This window comes from Alligator mississippiensis, chromosome 5 (genome assembly GCF_030867095.1).
Source record: "Alligator mississippiensis isolate rAllMis1 chromosome 5, rAllMis1, whole genome shotgun sequence".
NCBI classification, from domain to species: Eukaryota; Metazoa; Chordata; order Crocodylia; family Alligatoridae; genus Alligator; species Alligator mississippiensis.
In genome coordinates, this window is record NC_081828.1 from 185,496,519 (window position 1) to 185,519,640 (window position 23,122).

A 23,122-nucleotide genomic window follows, 5' to 3' on the forward strand; every position below is an offset into this window, starting at 1 on the left:
GAGGATGCTGATACATGTGACGCTGTTGTCTGCTGGAGCACAGTAATTACCATTTCGATTAATCAAGTCTGCTCTAACACACTGTAGTTACAGCATGTTGGAGCAGCCTCCCTGCATGTGTACAGGTGCCCCTAGTGTTTGTTTTTATTGATGTCTATTTAGTAGGGGTGCACAGATAGAGATTTTTTGGGGCCGATACCAATAGCCAATATTTAAGGAGGCATATAGCCCCCCACCCTGTGCAGATCCAGGTGGAACACATGCCCCCCCTTACCTGCCTGGGGTGCAAGCAACGTGGGAGCCACTCCCCCCCCCACAAGCCTCAGTTTTATCCTGCCCCAGCTGGGCACCCTCTGCCCCCTCCCTTACCACAGGGGGTGTTGATCTGTTCCTCCACACCCCTTCCCTCCCCACTCCCTTTTCACCACAACGGATTGACCAGCTGGAGGCAGCTCTCCACGCTGCCAGGCTCTGCTCCTCACTGCCTGCATGCTGTACACAGCATGGGCATTTATTGGCCAAATTATCAACCCCATTGCACTGATTTCCAACATAGCAAATTTTCTTTATATTGGTACCAATCCGGTATCGGACTGATGTATAGGTGCACCTCTACTATTTAGTTTTTATGCCTAACATTTGGAGATATAGTGTCTCTGTAGAGAAGATTCAATATCTTTGCCTACTTATTTCAGTGAGAGAGTTCACAATACATATTTTCATTGTCCTCTGATACATCAAAGGTTTCCTCTAGTACAAACAAGGAAAAATTGACTTTGTATTTCAGGTTTATCTAAGCAGGAAAGTCTTCTTTTTCTCTCCTTTTTGGGGGCAGGAGAGGTTAAAAGCAAACTTTTCAGAATATCTTTTTGCATTAAAAAGTTCAAATTAAAAAAACAAAATGGGTCACCTTTAAAAACTGTCACAGAGCATCTTATGTGACATGGTGTGTCAGGGTGGAAATTTAAAAAAAAACAACATACAAAAGTAAGCACATGAAAACACAAAAGACTAACTTAAAATAACACTAAGGATCTGACAAACTGATGAAACCCAGGAACATACTCCTTAAATCACTTAATTCTGCTTAAGAACTGCAGTAGAAAACATGACCTCAGAACAATTTGGCATCACAAATCACTAACAACAGGAAGAAGCTTAAGATGACCTGCAAAAGTGTATTGAGAAGGAAATTCTGCTGGTCTTTGTTGTTGGTCCTTATTCATGGGTTTTGCTTTTCTTTTTTTTTAAAAAACAACATTGGGGAAATTAAGTTATTTCTTTCTGCTCATTTTTTGCTGAAGGACCTGAGCTGACTGACGAAAGCTACGGCATTATGATATCACAAGATATTAAAAAACTAAGCAACAGAAAGGAGGGAATAATCTCACTTTTTCTACATCAAAATATGACCTTTGTAAATACCTATTTAGCTAAGTGCTGTTAAATATGTGCAAGCAACATGCCCTTTCATTCAAATGCTCTCTAATTTGTAAGTCCTAAAACAATGGTTTTGTCTATGTAAAGAAAAATAAAATTTGCTATTCTTGATATTTCTAAGGAAACTGTAAGCAAAATTTATTGTAAAAACTTAAGCTTCTTTATTCTATAAAAAAAAAGCAATCAATTGACTAAAACAAGCAGTTTGTAGTTTCCACCTACCTTCCACCGAAGGTCAAATTAAGAGTTCTGTTTCATTCTTAGACTGGACAAAGTCAACACCTCCCTGGCTTGGCTAATGTTAGGCTAGGCTATAAATTAAGATTCCATGTCATTTTTGACAAGTTTAAAGGGATAACATGCATGTCATGGCCAGGTCCTAAAATTCACAGTTGATAGCTGTGTCTATGGCAATTTCTAACTTCAATGTTTCTCACACCAATGAAACAACAGTGGAAGCATCTGTGAGGGAGCAGGTGTAGGGAGATGTTTGGACAGCTGCTGTCACTTTAAGCACCATCCTACTGAACACTGTTAAGAGAGAATCTGTGCAATACAGTGACATAGGTAATAGCAACCACTGCTGACCTGCCTACATTACTGGAGATGCACAAGCAGCAGCAATAGGGGAAAATGTTCAGAAAAAAACAAGCATACTGTAAGACCATGGGGGCCAACCTTTTTGACAGGTATGCCAAAAATTAACCTCATGCCCTCCCCAAAACCCACTCTGATTCCTTTCCCTTACCCAACGTGCTGCTCAGCTTTCTGCTCCCTGCCTTGTGTTCCCTACCCTAATGCTCTGCCTTTCTACTCCCTGTTTTATCTGCCACTGTTCTGCCTGTTGCCTCCCCAGTCTGCCATGTGCCACACACAGAGGCTGCTCATGCCATGTGGCATCATGCATGCCACAGGTCAGCCTCCCCAGTGTAAGACACAATTTACATAAGTTACCTTACTGTTAGGGCAATTGAAATTGATGTTATGGCTGGTTATTTTCAGACTTCTTTTCACCTTATTAAAAAAATCTCTTAAGATTCTGTTTTCCTTACTAGCTCAGCAACAGTTCTTACAGGACCTACCTTTCTTAGATCTCACCAGATGGATCAGAAGAGAAAGGACACATTGGCTACATCATCTCTCTCAAATGGCCATCTCTTTTGCTCTTACATATAGGCAACAGTTTGGAACACCTCATATATGAAAGATATTTTAGAAGGATTTTTTTCTACTCAATCAGACTGTACAGAAGAAGAGGAATATAGAAGGCAGCCTCTTAGCTCAGGGTTTTCTTTTATTTTTTTGGAAGACCCACTAGTATGAGAGAGACTGTAATAAATTTAAAAGCCATGTCAAACAGATTCTGCTCAGTAGGTTTTAGGAAAGTCTCTGTAAAAGACTTTCCTTTCATACTTGTTAATCCATCAAGTTGTATACAGTAAATTATTTTCCCAAGAAAGATTAAGTAATAAAAGTGCCTTTCTTTTAAAAAGACCCTTCCTGGTCAGTAATGTTAAGTGCAAGAAACCCCAGACTCTAAACAGAATGCAATATATTTCACTCTCTACAGTACAGTTCCTCAGTCACATTCACATCAAAATTCTTATAGCTTGCCTGTAAAAAAAAAAAAAACATAACTCACTTGTTAATGACATCAAGATAGGCATGAATGTGCTCTGTTTCCAAAACGCACATTAAAGCAACAATATTATATAGAAGAATGAAATTAAGAACAACTACCTTTTCATGTCTGTGTCCAAACAATGTATAAATTGATAAAAAGATAATGCACTGTAACCTATATGACAAGGCATGTCTTTGTGATTAAACAGAAGTTTTCTTTTCAGGAATTCTCTCTGCTAATTTTTCATTAATAAATATAAGACATCAGGCCTCAAAAAGAGCATCAACAGAATTAAACATTTTTACCTTATACTCATTAACCCCTCCAGAGCCTTTGGAATAGGGTCAATTGAAAGGGCTGGTCCTAGTGATCTACTGCTTGAAAAGGAAAATTATTTTACAGCCTAGTCCCTGGGGTTTTCAGGATCATAACACTTTAAATCCTTAGTACAAACTTTGTTTGATATATGGCATATTGCTATAAAAATATATATTTCAACAAGGATATTAATCATTCTACACAGTACCATTTCACATAGTACCTTATACTATAATCTAGAAAAATGGACAACAGTAATATCAGTCTCATACAATTTGTTTTATAGTCCTGGAGAAATATTTCAGTTTAATGAATGGAAGCCACCTGTCTAAACACTATTAGCTGAGTTGTACTAATTTTTTTAAGACCTGGCTTAAACAGAAATGTAATCTTTAAGTCTCACAAATGTTATTTTGCAGTTAAAAGGAGTTACTACAAGCACTAAAACTGGCATTGTTTTCCTGTTATCAAGTTACAGTAGCTCAGGTCTCTAAGCACCAGAATCCCCCATACAGCTGATCAGTTACAGCTGTTAATTGTGGAGCAAGGGACTGGCTGACATCTGCTTCTTGCTTAGTCAGTTAATGGTTCACTTCCAGGTCCTAAAAGGATTGTAGCCTCTCTCAAAAGACAATGTTGGACCCCATCTATGCAGGCCTTCTACACTGCCTGCCTTGTTCTGGTTTGTCATTCTCCATACAATGCAAATCTGAGCGAACTCACATCTGCCACTGATCGACCTAATTCGTGAGCAATCTTTTCCCATCGACCTGGGGTCCCCCCTGGGAACTTAACCATACTTCTTGTCAGCTGGCTAAGGTCCTCTTCTGTCCATTCAGGAGCCTGTAAAACATTTGTAAAATATTTATTTTGTTAGGAAATAGGAAAAAAATTCAGTTGGATAAAATATAGAACAAAAGATTTAAAATACATTAATCAAATAATGAAGATAACAACAAACAATGTAACTTAATAGTGTTATGAATCCTTATCTAGCACTGTCTCTCTCCATGTCATAGAAGATAAACATAAAAAGAACACCATCAGTGAACTATTAAAAATCTTAATACACAGATGCCTGTGTAACCACATGTACAATAAACAACAAATATTTAAATATCAAATCAGTTTAAAATATTAATGTTTTAGATAATGCTGAAATTCTGCTTGCATGCAAATTATTTATAAAGAAAAAAGTTAAGAAAAAAAGTCCCTTTAATTAAAATAAATTACAATATTCCTGAACTTTATTTATGAATGTATATTTTAGAGCAGTATGCCCAATTCAGTCATTTTGTCAAAGCAAAAATAATGTATGCATTGTTTAATATATTGAACGATCCAGGAACAGAGTGTGCTGATTCTGTATTTCACTGAGGTATTAATATAATGTTTTTTTAAAACAGCAACCAGAGCCAATACCTTCCAAGAAAACAAAGAAACTGGAGATTGTCAAAGAGCACCTAGGCCCAATAACCAAAGTGTAAAGCAGTGTTTGACTCAAACAGCATAAGGCAAACTGTAAACAATTTCCTTCTTTATTACAACCAAATTGAATTGAGCAAAGCAAGAAACCACTGTTCCTCAGATATAACTGTAACATTCTAAGCTATTCAAACTCTGTATGCTGAGATGCCTCTTAGGAAAGAAAAAAGATGCTGCATCAGTCTGCAATACAGTTAAAGTAACAACTACAGAACTGGGCTTTTGTAATAATCAGTAGTTTATCATTTCTATTATTTTTAAAGAATCCTTTTTGACAAATACCTCTCCTAATCACCATTTCCGATAATGAACAGGCATACATCAAGAAGTTTGCATTACAGAGCCATCAGCACAGAACAACAGTCAGAGGTGAGTGACCCCAGGGACCATCTCCAGAGCTACAGCAAAGCTTCTCCCTGACACTAATCCTGCCTGTCATTCTCCCACTGTGCTCTAACCACACTGACATCCGCCTGCTGCACTGCAAGCTTAACGGGGCCCTTCCTGACTTTTTACTGTCTCCCCCAATCAATGGTTCAAGCGTGCTCTTTTCACCATGTCCAAATGGCAGCTTCACTCATAATCAAAGTGCAGTGCTCCTGTTAAAGGGCTTCCCGAAAGGCTCTACTATTTGCATTCATTTGCAAAGCAAACTACTTTTATTCACTTTGTTCTGCTATCAAGAATGTTCCCTGAAGCAGATAAATTGGCATAAATACAACCTGCCACTTAAGAGACAGTAAATAATAGCCAATAGTAAAGACAGTTTTATCAATCATTCTATTTTATGGCCACGTAATTCTGTTCATTAAATGCTCCAAGCTCAAATATTCATATTTACATAGCCTTCACACAAGCATGAATTAATTACTTATGAAAGTTAAATAAAACAAAGAGTAGTATGCTTGCATGTCACTTTATTACTTGTATAGTAAAAGTATGTTAGTGGCCCACATAAAGAAATGCTAAAAACATAACATTTCCCATCATCACACAGTAACCTTATTTTATTATTGTAAAAAATAAATACACATATTGCTCTACATTAAAAGGTCTTTCTCGACATATTTCCATAACTGAGATGGGGATACTTATTAATATTCTAATTTTAGAGATAATACCATCATTATATATGGGAGGTTGGGTTTTTTGTTTTTCTTCAAATTAACAGGCTAAGTAGAGAAGTATAAAAAATATTAAGTTTTTACCAAAACATTTCAAAGAAGTTATAAAAATTCACGCACTGAATGAAAGCCTTAGTACAGATGCAATTTAATTTAACATATGAAAGTTGTTTTACATTTAATTTAAATATTAATGCTTGCAAGACAAAAAGGAACTGTAGAACATATCTTAATATAATATTCAGAGCATAAATGTAGTGTTTCCAAAGCTTAACACAAAAAAAAAAATCACTCATGTCTCTGCATTGATACAAGCATTTCAGAAGTAACAAACTTCTTCCATTTTTTAAATTCTTTAAAAGAATGTTTAAGTTTACATCCTTAGATATGCTGCATATTTGAAATCTTGCATGTATTACAAAAGTAAAGCTATAATGTTAGCTCTTATTTGAAAGCTATCAGGATTTACAGAAATTCTAATAAAAACCTACTGTCCTTAAATTGAACAATACACAACCCTATGTGTAGCTGTGTCACCAGAATATTTAATTATATTATTTAAATAATATGGTAAATTAAAATAAATTAAAAAATAAAGAACTAAAATTTGATAGGTCAGAAATTCTTTGATAGAGCCTTTTTAGAAATCTATTGTTAACCACTATGGCTGCAGGGAGTTCTGGTGAATTTGCAATTCCTTAGCAATAGTTAAATTGTATCTTTAGATGCAACAGCGCCTACTGTGTTCCAACTACTACAAGCAGCCACGAGGGTGGTCATGGTGTGAATGTATTCTCCCTGTTCTAATCTGGAGCCAACTGTAACTGTGAGAGTCAAATGAATGCATAAGCATACTGCTTTGTCACTTAAAACCATGCGTGTCCAATATTACTGAAATACTGGGCCAAAATTCATCTCTACAGTAAAGTAATGGAAGATGCCACATGGTGAGGGGACAGCTGTTATGACTACACAAGCATTCAGATTTTGCATCAGAAAAGCCCTGCTCTGGGATTAACTCTCCATACTGAATACAAAGTGAAAAAGTAAGCAGAGTTATGAACTACAGCATTTAACATGAAAAAAAGAATAAATTGCTTTTATAAATGTAAAAATTCAAAGCATTTGCTCAAAATTATGTTCCTTTATAAAACTCCTAATACTGAAGCTTCAGTTTACACAAACTCTACTGTAACTTGTAAGGAGAAAATATGAATGTAATTTATCGTGTACCAGCACTACATATATTTACCTTTTGTTATTCCATACTGCTTCTTACTGCACAAGCAATTATGTGCTTAGATCTCTTATTTTTAAACAAACAATTCTACTTTTAAATTACAGAAATCAAAAACTCAGATTAAGAACATGGAATAACATTTGTTTTCTAGAAAAAAGTCTGTTTCCAAATATAAAATTGTTAAGAGTATTACGAATTATGCAACTAAAAACAGTAATACAGATAAAAATTTAGAAGCACTTAATGTTAGCATTCACAACAAAATTCATTCTATTAATTTGATACGAGAAAAAAGAAGCTACATACCAGTAATTGGTGTTCTTTGACATGCCTTCTCCATAAAACACATTCTCACTTGAGTTTCTGACCAGAGACTTTTTTACCTGAGCATTATTTATAGTGTATCCTCCAGCCCCTTCTTCCCCTCCCCACAACAAGGGGCTAAAGCACCCCTTCTCCTCAGTTTCCTCTAGACTTCAATTTTGAGGAAGAGGGAAAGGAAGGCAGATTTAAATGTGTAGTAGAGAACACCTGTCAAACTTCAGTTACAGGCTTTTCTCCTTTTGAGCTGCTGCTCACAAATTCTCACATGTGGGCAACTCCAAAGCAAAGCCTACAAATACCTGGAAATGGTATTCAAGAGTCCTACAGGCAAAAATCAGAAGTGGTGTCACTCATAATTGCCTTCACACTTGAACAACGGTTACCACAGTTTGAATGAAATGGTGTAACAGACACCTGAGGGTACAACTACAGCATGCAGAGAGGCAACAGAGGTGACCTGGGCCCCAGTCAAATCATCTCAAATCACAGGGGATGAATTTACCTTGGACATTTTATGGTGGAGTCAGACATCTGGAGATCTTGGTAAAAAGTCTTTTGGATGAAACAGCCAAACCCTCAGATCTCTAAATTATGGCTCCAAATAAGTGTGAAGACCCCCTGAAAAGTTGTATGGTTACATACAAGTAATAGGCTAGGCCTCTCTTCACATACAGGATAAGGAAAGGCGGTGACGGCCACGGTCCCTCAAAGTCAAGGATGACGTCTGTCAGGCTTGATGGGTCCTCAGATGACTGAGGAGCCCGATTCTGAATGCACACATTCTTTGGCAATGGGGGCATGTTGTTGCGTTGGGGAGTGGGATTTGCAGTCCCAGTTTGGTCTCCTTCTGCTTCCTCTGCTGACGCCATTCTGCATTGGTATCGAGTCATTGGGCCTCGAAGTGGTGCGCACCTCGGTGGACCAGGTGGCGCCACGCCGAAAGAGGGAAAGTAGCCTTAACATGGAAAACACATGGTCTTAGAAAGAAGATTGGCAAGGAAATTTCTTGACTGAGATGGGATTCAGATATTATTCAGCAGGAACTTAGGGCGAGTATGTAGTACCACCTTGTCCATCTAGAAGGTCACAGTGTGGCTCCAACAGCAGGCCATGTGATTAGGTGAAGCAAGGGCAGGCTTGTGTGTAGTGACTGTCCTGAGAAAGGTGAGGAAGTAGAGGAAAAGGGATTCACTTTGATGTGATAAGCATGGAAAATCAAGTAAGCAAACACCTCAAGCACTGAGGGATGACCATCTAACATCAAGTTTGCTGGGCCAGTCACATCACTGGGATGTCTCACTCCAGACTCCCAAAGCAGGTTTTATTCTCCCAGCTCAGTCGAGACATATGTTCAAGAGGAAGGCAGAGAAAGTGCTTCAAGGACATCCTCTAGGCCAACTTGAAAAAAATGCAACATTGATATCAACCTGTGGGAGACTATCACCCAGGACCGCCCCAAATGGAGGAAGTCTGCTGCCAGGATCTCAGTACTTTGAAATCTTATGATGACAACAGGAAACAGAAAACTGGGAGCAGCAGAAACAGCCTGTTATGGACTAAACCAAGAACCTAGAGCCACCCACCCCACATGGAAACTTATGCCTGAGTGCAACAGTCTGTTGATCCCAGACTGGGATCCCAGACTGGGTCCGCCTGCTCCTGCAGACTTGATTCTTAGTATACCAAGAGGTATACAAAAAGTTCCTCTCTCAAACTGGTGCTACCATCAGACCAAACAAGTCCCTGTGCCGCAACCAGTGATATGGGAGATTGCCAGTGATATGGGTTAAGGAAAGTAGTACTAGAGTCCATAAATCTGGTACCAACTGGCATGATGTCATCTATGCTCATGATAGTCCAAATAGGGTCAGGGTGGTTGCGGCACAGGGACTTGTTTGGTCTGATGGTAGCGCCAGTTTGAGAGAGGAACTTTTCGTATACCTCTTGGTATACTAAGAATCAAGTCTGCAGGAGCAGGCAGACCCAGGCAGCAAACAGATGTCTCCCTTCTGCTGCTGTAAAAATGTTTATATCAGAACAAAACTCAAGCAAACAGATGTCCCTGCTGCTTGTCATGCCCCAAGTGCCCAAAAATGGTGGTGTGATGTTTCTTATTAATAGTTTGTGTTGTCTTTTTCACAGTGGATGCTGCAAGACTATGGGCAGCCTAGGGCTGACCATGCTCTCCAGCCACCCAGCAGGTAATCCTGGGGCTTCAGGGTCCCAATCCTGTGAAACAATGCCCTGGTGCCCAGCCCCAACCCAGGAGCACCCCAGGGAAACCCATACATTCCCTGGTCTGCAATGGCAGGTTTGCATACTGGCAATTCCCCTGCAGAGGATCCTGAGAAGTACATTTTATGCAGCAGAACAAAGGAACACTATGAGGTTCCATGCTCAACACTTGCAGATGCATGCTCCTGAAATGCTCTGGGAGGAGATCCCAGGGCCCATGTCTGCAGGCACAGAGCAGGGAATGCATGGAATTCCCTGCGATGCCCCAGGTTGGGGCCAGGCACCCAGGGCTATTGTCCCCCAAGATTGGGACCCTGAATCCCTGGGACTGCCAGGGGCCCAATCCTCCAGGACAACAGCCCTAAGTGACATTCATCTCTGCCAATCAATTGGATCAGCTGTGCCAGGATGCAGCCACACCAATGATCAATGAGGGGCAAGAGACTGCTGAGAAAGAGGAGACTTGCTCCTAAAGTAACCACCCAATGACAGACTCACTCTTCAATCTGATGTAGTAGGTCAATGTTTATTGATGCACTACCATTAAGGAGGATGGGGCACCAGAATGAGGTAGTGGTGCCAATCTGAAAGCTTGATGCCAGAACTAAAGGATAATCCGATGAAACTGCTGAGCAGGAACATGGGAAGTTTGATCTCATGCTCCCTTTTTTTCCCCAAGGTGCGAAGGAAGGACATGTGTCACACGTATTAGATATGTAGATCCTTCTGATCTATATTGCACAGAAGGAAGAATCAACATATGGCAAGGGCAGCTTTAGAAACCCAGTAATATTAAAAAAGAAAGATTCCTTAAACCAAATTGGGAAATAATATCTTTTTTAAAAAAATGCAGGTAAAATAACTGTACATAGTATTTTAGTATTGATCTCATTTTTCTATCCCCACTCACTATTCATTCCTATGTTTATATATCCAAGATATGCACATCTGAAGCCTTTTAAAAAGATAATTTTGTATTAGTCAGCACCTAGCATTGCAGTTGAATTCAGGATAGTTCTCTAAGTGCTATACAAACATGTAAGCCCCTGCCTTTAAGAACACAATAGGTATAGTGACTTGGTTGGAGGTGGGAGTTGGGGCTGCCCGTTTCTACCGGAACACCTATCCAGGTCACAAAACATACCACAATGGATAGCATCATCAGCAGAGAGCTTGAAATTTAAATGAATGTGGACACAGAATGACTGCCTTATCTTTAAAAAATAATCCACAAAGTATACTGTGGGCAATATTAGGGTTGTTTATTCATCCTGCACTTGTTCTGCACTTCAGCCCTCAGAGCTCTGTCTAGTCTTTCATTAAAATAAAAAAGGTTTTAAAATAAACACCCTTGTATAGATTCAACCCAACTAGAACAAGTGACCTACTACATCGAAATAATGCGAAGTTCAAAATATCTTACACAATCTTTTAACGTAGGGAAATTGTTTGCTAGAAGTCAGAAATTCTTCCATAGCCCATATGTAGTTTCCATGCTTCAAAATGCAAGAGAGTCACAAGGCTTAGCACTAGATTCTGCATGTTTGCATTTAAAAAAGGAGAGCCAGAAGATCATGTCAAAATCACTGTCAATTATTCCAAAATGGGTACAGCATTAGGATTAGACCCCATTCCTTCAATGGTCATGCTAGGAAAACCTAAATCAATATGAATATAAAAACCATTTAAACATTCTAACCACTGCGAAAAGAATGGTTGCCCAAATCATTCTTGGGCTAAAAAAATTCCAAGTATGGCCACAGATTTTGGAAATCTGATCCAGAAAAAGCTGTAAACCAAATCTCAAAAATTTACTCTATATGATATGGTTGCCTGTGATAGTAAGGGATAGGCTCAGTGACGCAAAAGATCATATCCAGTCCTATCTTCCTATTGAAGAAGTCCCCAACTCTGGGCTCTTAACTGTGAAAGTAAGCTATGAATTTCTGAAATAGTTAAGGTGGCAAGGATAAATAGGTAATGATGGAGGGAGGGTGTGTGTGTGTGTGTGTGTGTGCGTGCGTGCGTGCGTGCGAGAGAGAATTATTGTTTGTCAACTTTATGAAATTACTGGACTTTGATTTTTACACATACCCCACCAATAGATAAAATATAATTATATATATATATATATATATATATATATATATATATATATATATATATATAAAATCAAAGTCCAAAAAATGGTAAAATTTATGGATTTTTTTCACTGAGTATATAAAATCAAGGCCCAGTAATTGCATTAAGTTTACAAATTTTTTACACACACGCACACACACACACACACACACACATATACACATATGAAGTATATGTCTGTTCACTTGTAACTTGAGAATGGCTGATCCTATCTACTCTAAACCTTCCAAAATCACTGAATACCACCCGAGGAAAATTCTAGGTGGGTTATTTTTCACTTGACCCTTTTTGGGGCTTCCAGTGACTGGGATTATTTCGCTTCTCAGATAAACTAGTACCACTACATTTTGGATGCTGTGAATTCAGTTCAATTGTCATTATTATAAAATTAAGTGTATGTCGGTATGTATGTTCACTTATAACTCAAGAACGGCCCATCCCATCTACTCTAAACCTTTCAAAATCACTGAATACTAGGGCTGTATGAAGCTTCAGGTGCCGATTCGATTTGGAGGAAATTCAGCTAGAATCAGCAGCCAAATCTCTGATTCCAAATAGAATTGGGAGACAAAAAGGTCTGAATTGATTCAAAGCTCTCTGAATCAATTTGGAAAAGATTCAGAGAGCTTCAGAGATTCAGGTAGCCCCCACTTGATGCTGCAGGGAGCTGGACCTGGATACCATGCTGGTAAGTAAGGGGAGGGGGGGGCTGGAGGAGGGGAGAGGGGACCATAGGGGAATCCCTGCCAGGTCCCATCCCTTGCCTGCTCCCCTAGCCCCACTGAGCATCCCCTGAGCCCTGCCCACTCTCCCAGCCCCATCAATGACTGCCCCACCTGGCCCCAGCATCCCAGCTCTTTAAAAAAAATGAAATAAAATAAAATAAAAAGAAGCCTTGCACTCACCAGCTGCTGCAGTGGCCACTGGGGCTTCTGGGGGCTCATGGCAGAGCTCCCCCTTTGCAGTGCAGGGTAGTGGAGGGCAGCGGGGATTGCCCCCATCTGGCAGCAGCCAGTAAGCGCAGAGCTTTTTTCTTTTTTTTCCCCCAAAGAGCCTGGACACTGGGGCCAGGTGGGGCAGTCATTGATGGGGCTGGGAGAGTGGGTGGGAGACAGGGCCTGTTTGATTCAGAGATCTGGCCAATTCGGTAGAGGCCGAATCTCCAAATCAGATTCGGCCTAATCGATTCGGGACAGTGATTCGAATCACTGAATCAAATCACTGTCTCCCGAATCAGCTGAATCTGATTTGAATACTAGCCACTTTGCACAGGCTACTGAATATCACACAAAGAAAATTACAGATGGGTTATTTTTCACTTGACTGTTTTTGGGGCTTCCAGTGACTATTTAAGGGAACAATGCTTTCCACATGGAGTTGTATGTGGTTTGCTCAAGAGTTGGTAGTTGAAGAGGGTTGTATATACTGCTGCCAACAGGAAACACAAACAGCATTGTTTACAAAGAAGTTCTACAATAAAGATCATTCATTTGGATATCATTTGAAATGTTCCTCCATGTTAAATATATTGTACTATGTTCTTTAAAAACAAACAATATTTTTTACCTAAATATACTACTGACTTCTTTGAAAATAAACAAACACTCCAATTAAAAAAATAACAACCCAGGCAAAGAATAAGTCCTTCCGCTAGACAGAGAGTGTGCGTGCATGCACGCATGCGTGTGTGCTTGTGTAATCAGTCTAATAATTTCATAACGTTTACAAATAATAATGATTTATTTGTCAACAGTTATTTTAAAAGCAGAGGATGAAATAGGTAAATATACAATATTAAAAAATAGTAAGTATGGCATTCATAAATATCCTTCATGCTCCATGTCAGTTATTTAATAGTTAGTTTACTTTCCTCTAAAATGTCAATTAAGCTAAGACATTTGGAAAATCTAGAGTATGTTGAAACAAAGGAACACACGCACACACACCAGAAAGAATATCCTAGAACACTAGCAGAAAAGTTCAGAAGCCCTGATCTGGAACATCCTTCACAATGAAAAAATTAAGTGAAATTAAGTATTCACTTTCAGCTCTATATTTGCAGATAAGGAAAGGAGGGGAAGAGGAAGCAGGAGGACTCAGAAGCCATTCTGATCTTTAGGAGCCGATTGTTGACATACAATACTGTTTTCTGATTAGTGAATTAATAAAAAGAGAGTGTGGCCACCTTGAAACCAAAAGCTGTATCAAAAAATCTGAGTCAATCAGGAAAACTGTTTCCCTTTTAAGACAAAATAATGATGAAAATCACTAAAATAGCTCTATTTATAGCTTTTTGAACTTTCCAAAAATGTATCTTTTGATAACTGCCAAGTTTTAAAAAAATTTAAAAATATGTATCCTTCATTGGCAGTGCTGCACAACGTTCTTTTCATGCAAGTACAGTTTTATTTTGCTGTTTGGGAAATGTTTTATGTAATATGTTAGTCTTTGTTCTGTAGTGTTACACTACTTACACGACATTTTGGGGTGGATTTGTATTCAAAAGAAATTGCACATTCCAGTACCAGTGTTCTAATCTTACTGAGAAGAACATTGTGCAAGAGCATGAATAAAACAGATCTATTTGCACATTTACATGCATGTCCAAGTGCAGACATGACAAATCATTTGTGGTCTTTTCATAATCAATGTCATACACTGTGCAAAAACAACAATAGTATAGAGTGCCATATGATTTAAATTATCCAAGTATCTTCTGAAGGGATAAAGAGCTCAATCTTTGCCTTCAAATTTAGACACCGTGCACCCTGAGTGTGTGAAACAAATGACTGTATGCTACCTTTCTGTTCCCTTTCTCTTCTGGCTGAGGGCTGTAACAGCTTCTGTAATTTAGGGAGCTCCAAAGCTGCTCTAGGGTACACAGTTTAAAGCTACCAGCCAAAGACTTGGAAGTATGATAGGGTACTTTGTTCTAACCTCTCCTACTCCTGTACCAAGGTTGGAGGAAGTAGGTGATACAGTTCAGCTATGCCAATTCTGTGCACCATTAGGATTCCCTTGAAGCCTGGTGGAATTCTTGGCCGCCTCTTTAGGACAGCTTTTCACTTCCTCTGGGCTGCCGAGGAATGCACAGAACGAGAAAATGGAACAAGGGACTGAGCCCAAGATTCTTAAGAGCTTTGTAAATCAAACTGGTCACTTACAGCAAAGTAGGCAGGCCCACTCCACAAACTCTTTGTCTAGTTGCCAAAATTATTGCAAAGGCAATTACAGAATTTTCATTTATAACATAAGATGCAGTCCATCAAGAAAGCTTACAAAGGTAAGTAAAAATATAGACAACTGCGAAGACAACATTTTTTAAACCAAGCCTCCATGTGGGAAATTTCTTGGAAGTTCACAAATCAGGGCAACATTTTGCTTATGGAAGTCACTGCTATAGCAAGGCGTTATCAATACGTGCACACCCCCCCACATGGGTTGTGCTTTAACTATCCAAAATAGTCGGATAGTTAAAACAGTGGAACCTTTAACTATAGACATAACTGTACATCAGTATGCTTATATCGTTGTGGCTTTTTTTCTCACAGGAAAAGTAATAAACTAGGACTGCAAAAGATATATTTGGTACTGGTATAATCTTGTCTGTATGAGGGCCAACACTGGTATAGTTATTTCAGTAAAAGTAAAAACAGCCTCCCCAGTCCCTCTTATTTCTAACCAAAGTAGTTATATGCATGCAAGATCTTTTTAATTCCTATGAGCAATCAAGAGTTCAAAGTAGAGATGCACAGATACATCGGTCCAATATTGGATTGGTACCAATATAAAAAAAACTGACTGTATTAGATATTGGCCCAATGGGGCCAATAATATGGCTGATAAATGCCCGTGCTGCGCACAGCCTCAGCGCAGCACTCAGGCAGCAAGAAGCATAGCCAGCAGCGTGTAGAGCTACCTCCAGCTGGTAAGTCTGGTGTGGTGGAAGGGGAGGTGGAAGGAAAGGGGCATGGAAGGGGACAGGGGTAGGTGCTAGCTGGACAGGGCAGGGAGACAGAGCCATAGCTCATGGGGGGGGAGGAGGAGGTACGTGGCTCCCGCCGCTGCTTGCACCCCAGGAAGGCATGAAGGGGAGCGTGCCCCCAGGTCTGTGTGGGGCGGGGCAGGGCTCTTCTCAGCAGGGACTGGGCTTTCAGCAGGTGCCAGCAGCATTAGGAGGATGCTGCATCCAACTCAAATTTTGCCGCTGCTCCACTTCCAGCACCGCTGCCACCAGCTGCCCAGCACAGCCCCAGTTCTTCCTGGTGTGTGGGTGGAGGCGGGGCATTGAGCCAGGGCTGTGCCAGCCAGCTGGCAGCAGCAGCACTGGGAGCAGAGCGGTGGTGAAATTTGGAGTGGATGTAGCATCCTCCCAGCACTACCAGAACCCGCTCTGAGCCCAGCCCCCACCAAGAAAAGCACCCTGCAGATCCAGGGGGCACACACACCCCATGCCCTCCCAGGATGCCAGAAGCGGCAGGAGCTACCTCCCTGCCCCACAAGCCGCCGCTCTGTGCCTCCCCACCAGGGGCAGCACTTACCCCTGCCCCTAGCCCATCCCTCACCACTGGGGGCACTGATCTACCCCACCACATGCCCCTTCCCTCCACCCTCCCCTTCCACCACACTGGATTTACCAACTGGAGGCAGCAGTATTGGAAATCAGATCAGTATCGGCTGATATGCCTTCTTAAAAATTGGCTATCGGTACACCCCTACTTTAAAGCTCAGAACAAGTTGAATTCTATTTTGGACTGTGCATCAATAGAAATGTTCCCACCATATTTACTTGAATATAAGGCAAGCCTGATCATAAAATGACCTCCACAATAATCAGATCCTATATATGGAAAATTTATAAATTTTGATATAATTTTCCAGGTATAGAATCTAGTTATTGGATGTCTTCCTTGAATCTGTTCCCCTCCCACTGCAAATGGAAGGGAAAATAAATTCAGAAGGGTCAGGTAGCCCCTGTGCCCTCTGCCCCCTTAACTTCTTCTTGCAGCCCCTTCCTTGCACCTTAAGGTCAGACCCTGCTCTCCCCGAACACACGGAAGTGAGGAGCAAATATGAAAAAACTGACTTTGAAATAAACATAGCTGTAGTAATTTGAATATAGTACCCATAGACTTAATTCATCCAGAACTGACTCCAGAATTTTACCCTTTTTTTTTTTAAACTGTTGCAAGTTTTAGCACAGATATTCCATAAACACACCTTTAAGTAGCACTTTGGCAGCTACCTATCTATATAGAATAAACCAGTGGTTTCCAACCTTTTAATGGTGAAGATCACTTTTTATAAGTGAAGGGTATCCCAGGATCTACTGCCCCTGCTCCAACCCACCTCCTGGACAAGCTGCCTGGGCACTGACCCCACTCACTCAGCCTGGCCTGGGTGGCAGAGAGTGTGGCTTAGCCCAGCCACATGCGTCCTGCTGTTCCCGTGGAGCCTCTGACAAACTGAGATAAGCTGTCAGAGGCTCCACGATTGACTAGTGGACTGAAATCCACTTGTTGGTGACCACTGGTATAAACTGTGAATGATATTACTCCAAAGACAAAAGGCTCATGATCTACCATGGGCTGGATTCCAGCAGAGTCAATAGTGTTTCACATCATGGTGGCCCCATAGCTGAGCACTGCTCAGTATGTGTATGTGTTCCAGATACCCCCACAAAGGATCTATATGTTAATTAGCCACCCACTCATGACTAGAGCTGCGTGTTCTTGTCAGGAGTCCTGTGATGTTTCAAATTTTTTTTATGACGAGGCATAAGGTACCCTGGTACAGCTTCACCTCCCAGAAGGTGGGGCCACATTAATCATTTGTGGCAGGCTGAGAGAGGAGCCAACAGAAGGATTCTGGGTGAACTGTGTGGGGCCCTGTTTAATGAGGTTTGCCAGACAGTTAAGTCTGATGAAGAAACAGGAAACATTAGAAATTGAAAAGAAAAGCACAGCTCAGCTCTGGGAGTGAAGAGGAAGTCATAAGGTATTCAATGACTGTGCTCATATCGTCACTACTGTTATCTTATTCAGATGGGCTGCACTACCCTATCCCTGTGGTAGGTTCCCATCAGCATGTTTGCCCCACACCAGCCATGTACTTTACAGTCATGCTCAGTGTTGGCTGCATCTAATCAACTTCATAGTTGCCTTTTGTTGCTGAGCACGTGCTGCTTTTAGCAGCAGTTCAAAGATAGGCAATATAGTTAATGTGATCTCCTTATATGCAAATATAAGATGCGGGGCTTTTCCCCCCCATGCTGTTTGGGGGAAAAAAAACTTTGTCTTGTATTTGAGCAAATATGTTAATTGCAGACTTATTGTTATATATGAACAAGAGAACCTTGCCTGAATTTGCAGAACTGGCAGTCTAAATGAAATGTTTTCTCAGACTCATCAGGGAAGAGTAGGTCCAACAGTTGGCATCAGTAACATTTAAACAATAAAAGGAGGTAGATACCTTATCAACACAAAAAGCAGTCTATAAATGCTAATCCTTATAATGTATTAGCAAAACCATCAACAATAATAGCTAAAACAAAACCTTTTGCCCCCTCTACATGTTACATGCATTATGCAATTAACTGGTTAATTGCACAATTAATTTAGACTGGCAAAGTAATTATCATGCCATAGAAAGGTCCATCCAGCGATAAAGTTAGAGCTTGAAAATATCTAACTTTATAGCTGATTTCTATCCAGATTTAATTTGCATGTGTAGCCTAAGCCCTCGCGGGGCTCCTAGCCACAGTGATGCACCATGCACTGCAGTGACTGGGAATTCTGCAGCTGAGAAGGACCATCACTCTTAGCAGTGGCCCACAGCTATTGCAGCTAAAAGTCCTGTCAGCTGCAGGACTTCCAGCCCCAGAAGCCATGGCTGCGAGTCCCATCAGCTGCAGGAGCTTGCTACTCGCCAGTGCAGGAGAGCCTGGGATGGTGATCCTTGGCTCCCCCTGTACCAGCAATAAGGCCTGATTAGACCTGATACTGGATCCCATAAGCATGCCTCCTGCCATGCACATGTGGCATGGCAGAAGGCATGACTGTGTGGATTGTGCATCAGATCTTATCACACCTTTACCTGAATGTCTAGAGGGGCCCTTTCATTCAGATCACAGTAAATAAGTTCCAGACAGTAAGATTTTGCTTTAAAATACTTTAATTGCATAATACACTTTCTGTATTTGTTAATATGTGGAATATATGTTGAAAGGGGAGATAGCATCTAGGAATTAGAGACTGAAGAAGTCAGAGGACCTCTTACCAAGTGGTGTGTCCAGGGTCCGGTATTGTTTAATATCTTTGTTACTAGTTTGACTTAAGGGATTGAGTTCACACTTAGCAAATTTGTGGATGACAACATGTTGGATGGAATTGCAGACACTATGGAAGGTAGGGCTAGGATCCAGAATGATCTGGATAGACTGGAGAAGTGGTTTGCAAACAATGAGACTAAATTCAACAAGCACAAGTGCAAAATCCCTCACTTTGGATAAAATAACTGCATGCACAAATACAGACTGGGGAATGACTGACTAAGCTACAGTACTGTAGAGAAGGACCAGGGGGTTATACTAAATCATAAAACAAATATAAGGTAACAATGTGCTCTTGTTGCAAAATATGCCAGATGTGCACAGACTTGACACAGTTCAGCAGAAAGCAGCAAATGATTACAGGCCTGGGAGGCAGAATCTATGAGGAAAGGCAGAAAGAACTGGGTTTAGTCTAGAGAACAGAAGACTAAGGGAGAATTTTTAAGTCTTCAAACACATGAAAGGCAATTATAGAGAGAATAGAGATGGGCTTTTCTCTGTGGCTATAGGGCAGGGCACATGACTTGTAGCAATAGCCTCAAACTGCAGCAGAGGAAATTTAGGCTGGGATTAGGAAGAACTTCCTGACTCTGAGTGTGGTCAAGCACTGGAACAGACTACCTAGAGAAGTTGTGCAATCTCTATCCCTGGACATTTTCAAGAGCAGGTTCGACAAATACTTGGCTGGGAAGATTCAGTCAGGGCTGATCGTGCCCTGAGCAGGGGGCTGGACTAGACCTTGTAAGGTTCCTTCCATCCCTACTTTCCTATAATTCTATGATCTTATAAATTAAGTATGAGCCAACAGTGTGGTCTGTTGCAAAAAAGAAGGCCAACAGCATACTTGGTTTCATTAACAGGAGTGCCTCTTGCAAATCAAGGGAAGTGATTCTTCTGCTCTTTATGGCACTCATGAAGCCTCACCTGGAGTACTGTGTTCAGTTTCAGGCCCCTCACTTCAAAAAAGATGTAGACAGATTAGAAAATATCCAGCAGAGTGACAAAAATGATTAGAGGTCTACGAAACATGACCTATGAGGAAAGGCTGAAAGAACTAGTATTATTTGATCTGGAGAAGAGTAGACTGAAAGGGCCTTTGATAACAGTCTTCAAATACCTGATGATGGTTACAAAAAGGAAGGAGATTCTCTGCGGCTGCTGGTGATAGAACTAGGAACAGTCTCAAATTACAGCAAGGAAAATTTAGGTTACAACTTTCTCACTATGAGGATAGTTAAGCATTGGAACAGACTACAACAGAGGTTGCAGAATCTCCATCTTTGGACATTTTTAAGAGCAGATTAGACAAACACTTGTTTGGTTCCATTGGGAATGATCCTGCCTTCAGCAGGGGGTTGGATTAGATTACCTCATGAGATTCCTTCCAGTCATACATTTCTATGATTTTACCATGCCATTGTTTTGGGACCATAGGAAGTAATGCTCTGTCCACCAGCTGAGGTTATTTTTGTTGAGCTACAAATGTGTAGCAAAACAAACAAAATCACTATGGGCAGGCACATGGCTGGAGCCCAACTAAGGTATGCACTCAACAGGGGACGATGATAAAGGACTGTTCTATAGCTCCCCCAACTCCTAGAGGAGTCTGTCAGTGAGCTGGATAGACTCACCAGGAGGCTTTGAGCTCTTTGCAGTTCCTGGTGCATATGCATCTGGGGATCCTTTTTTTTTCCATTATACACACACGCACACAGCTTTTATATTTAAAAATTCTGTGCTTGAACATGTGTGTAATTAAAAAAGATCCCAGGCTGCATATATACATCAGGAACATATATATGCTCAATTTATATATAGTTCCTTATATTTAAAAGGAGTGGGGGTGCGTGTGTGTGTATGTTCATATATATAAATCAACTGTCTGAAGAAAAAAAAAAAAAATCAAACCACCCATGAAATATCTAAAACAGTACAAAAATGAATTTACCAATTCTTACCCCATGCTAGTGATTCTCAACCATGACACTACAGCACCAGGGCTGTTACAAGATCCTTTTAATGGTGCCATGCGATATTAACACTTAAGTGAGTGACCACTTGCACATGATTCACAAGATACATTCAGAGATTTCAAATAGGAATCCATAGTGTCAAAAGATCTCATTTGTTATGATTTTTGAGTTCTCTGAAACAGAAGAATTGTTCTATTATCTTTCTCTGGTTCAAAACCATGTACAGGCTAAAAACTAGCATTTTTCCAGGGGTGCCTAGAGTCTAACAAAAGGTGACTTAAGTCTAAATAGGTTGAAAACTACAGACTTAGAAACAGGTGGTACCCAAAAGACTGATATAGATACAGGGCTGTACTGAGCCAGGTAGACACTTGTTACATAGATATTTTACAAACACCAGAATGTCATTAACTTATGTTAATAGTTTAAGGCAATTAGCTTGTACCACCTGTTCAAAATACTGATACACTGTATTTTCTTACATATCAAAACACCTCTTACCCAAAAATCAGCCCCCCAGAATTGATTTTATGTCCATAAGAAAAGCACCCTATTTTGATTCCTGCCCACAGTGCAGCAGCTGTGGTACTGCTATTAAACATTAGAAGTATTACTATTAAAGTAAAAACTGCCAAAAGTCAAGGTGAATTAGACTTCAGAATGAACATTAAAAACAAACAGCAAAAGATTTTTTGGCTACATAAATAGAGAAACAAGGAGAGGGTCTACTATATAGTGAGAATAGAGTCCACATTTAAAATAATCTGGGTGCAGTGCAAACACTAAATGAATTTCTAAATTTTCAATAAATATGAGAATGTATAGGATGGGTACAAAGATAAATAGTTATGAGAATTAAAGTATGGAAGTGGACTAGAGGAAGCTCAGTGGATCCAAGATGGCTGGAAGGAAAGCTGAACTGGCATATTAAATTGGAGATCCAAGAGCAAGGATTTCTAATCAGCATGTGAAATTGTGGGTGATAGTATCTTTATTCAAGGAAAAAAAAGTGATATGGGTAACTGCAGACTGAACTTCGTGGTACACAAAGTTTTAAATCAATGTTTTGTTTTTTTAAAAAATGGAAGTCCAGATCTATATCTGTCTGGACTTCAGTACAGCATTTGATACAGAGACTGGAATTAGTTAAAAAAAATTAAAGGTGGAGTAAGAAACTGCATAACAGATGCAAAAGCTGCTTCTTCTGAAGAGAGAGCTGCTGGACTGGAGAAAGGTTACTAATTGAGTGTCTTAAGTACTGATCATAGGATTGATCTTAATTAACATTTTTATTAATCACCATATAGAAAAAGTATGATTTGGCTAATGCAATCTGCTGATAACACAAATTTGAAAGATATTATCAATATCAGAATATCACCGAGGAAGAAATGGATTACCCTCAAGACCGAAATAAAGAAATTAAATAGTTCAAAGTGGAAGTTCATGAACTTAAGGCCTAGTAACAAGAATTTCTGCTATATACTTGGAGATTATCAGTTAGAAATGACATGGGAGGACTGAGCATATTAGTCATTAGTCAGTGAAATGACATGGCTGTGAAAAAATAAACAGAGTATTAGGACATATCAAAAAAGATAATTCCATTAGAGACTATTAAAAGTGTACTAAACTGGAAAAGACATGGTAAATCGTTATCTGGAATTCTGTCTGCTCATGTTTAAAAAAAGATTAATTCAAACTAATATTAAAAGAAACTGCTAGGAAGAGAGAACATATCTTTATGAGAAAACTAAAAGGCCTTGGCTGGTTCAACCTAGCAAACAGAAGGATGAAAAAGAATAAGAATGCTATCTATACAAACACATCTAAAATATTTAGGACTTATGACAGCAGTGAGAAAATACCTTGCGTATTGTACCACAA

At 40.0% G+C, this 23,122-nt stretch overlaps 1 protein-coding gene across 1 annotated transcript in view; it reads right to left on the reverse strand.

The window, feature by feature from the left end:
• Positions 1 to 23,122, reverse strand: part of DNAJC1 (DnaJ heat shock protein family (Hsp40) member C1) — a 203,254-nt gene that overhangs the window by 13,232 nt on the left and 166,900 nt on the right. The window contains exon 9 of the mRNA XM_014608954.3: positions 4,106 to 4,225. Coding sequence (XP_014464440.1) covers positions 4,106 to 4,225 — 120 coding nt within the window. The remainder of the gene's footprint in view (positions 1 to 4,105; positions 4,226 to 23,122) is intronic.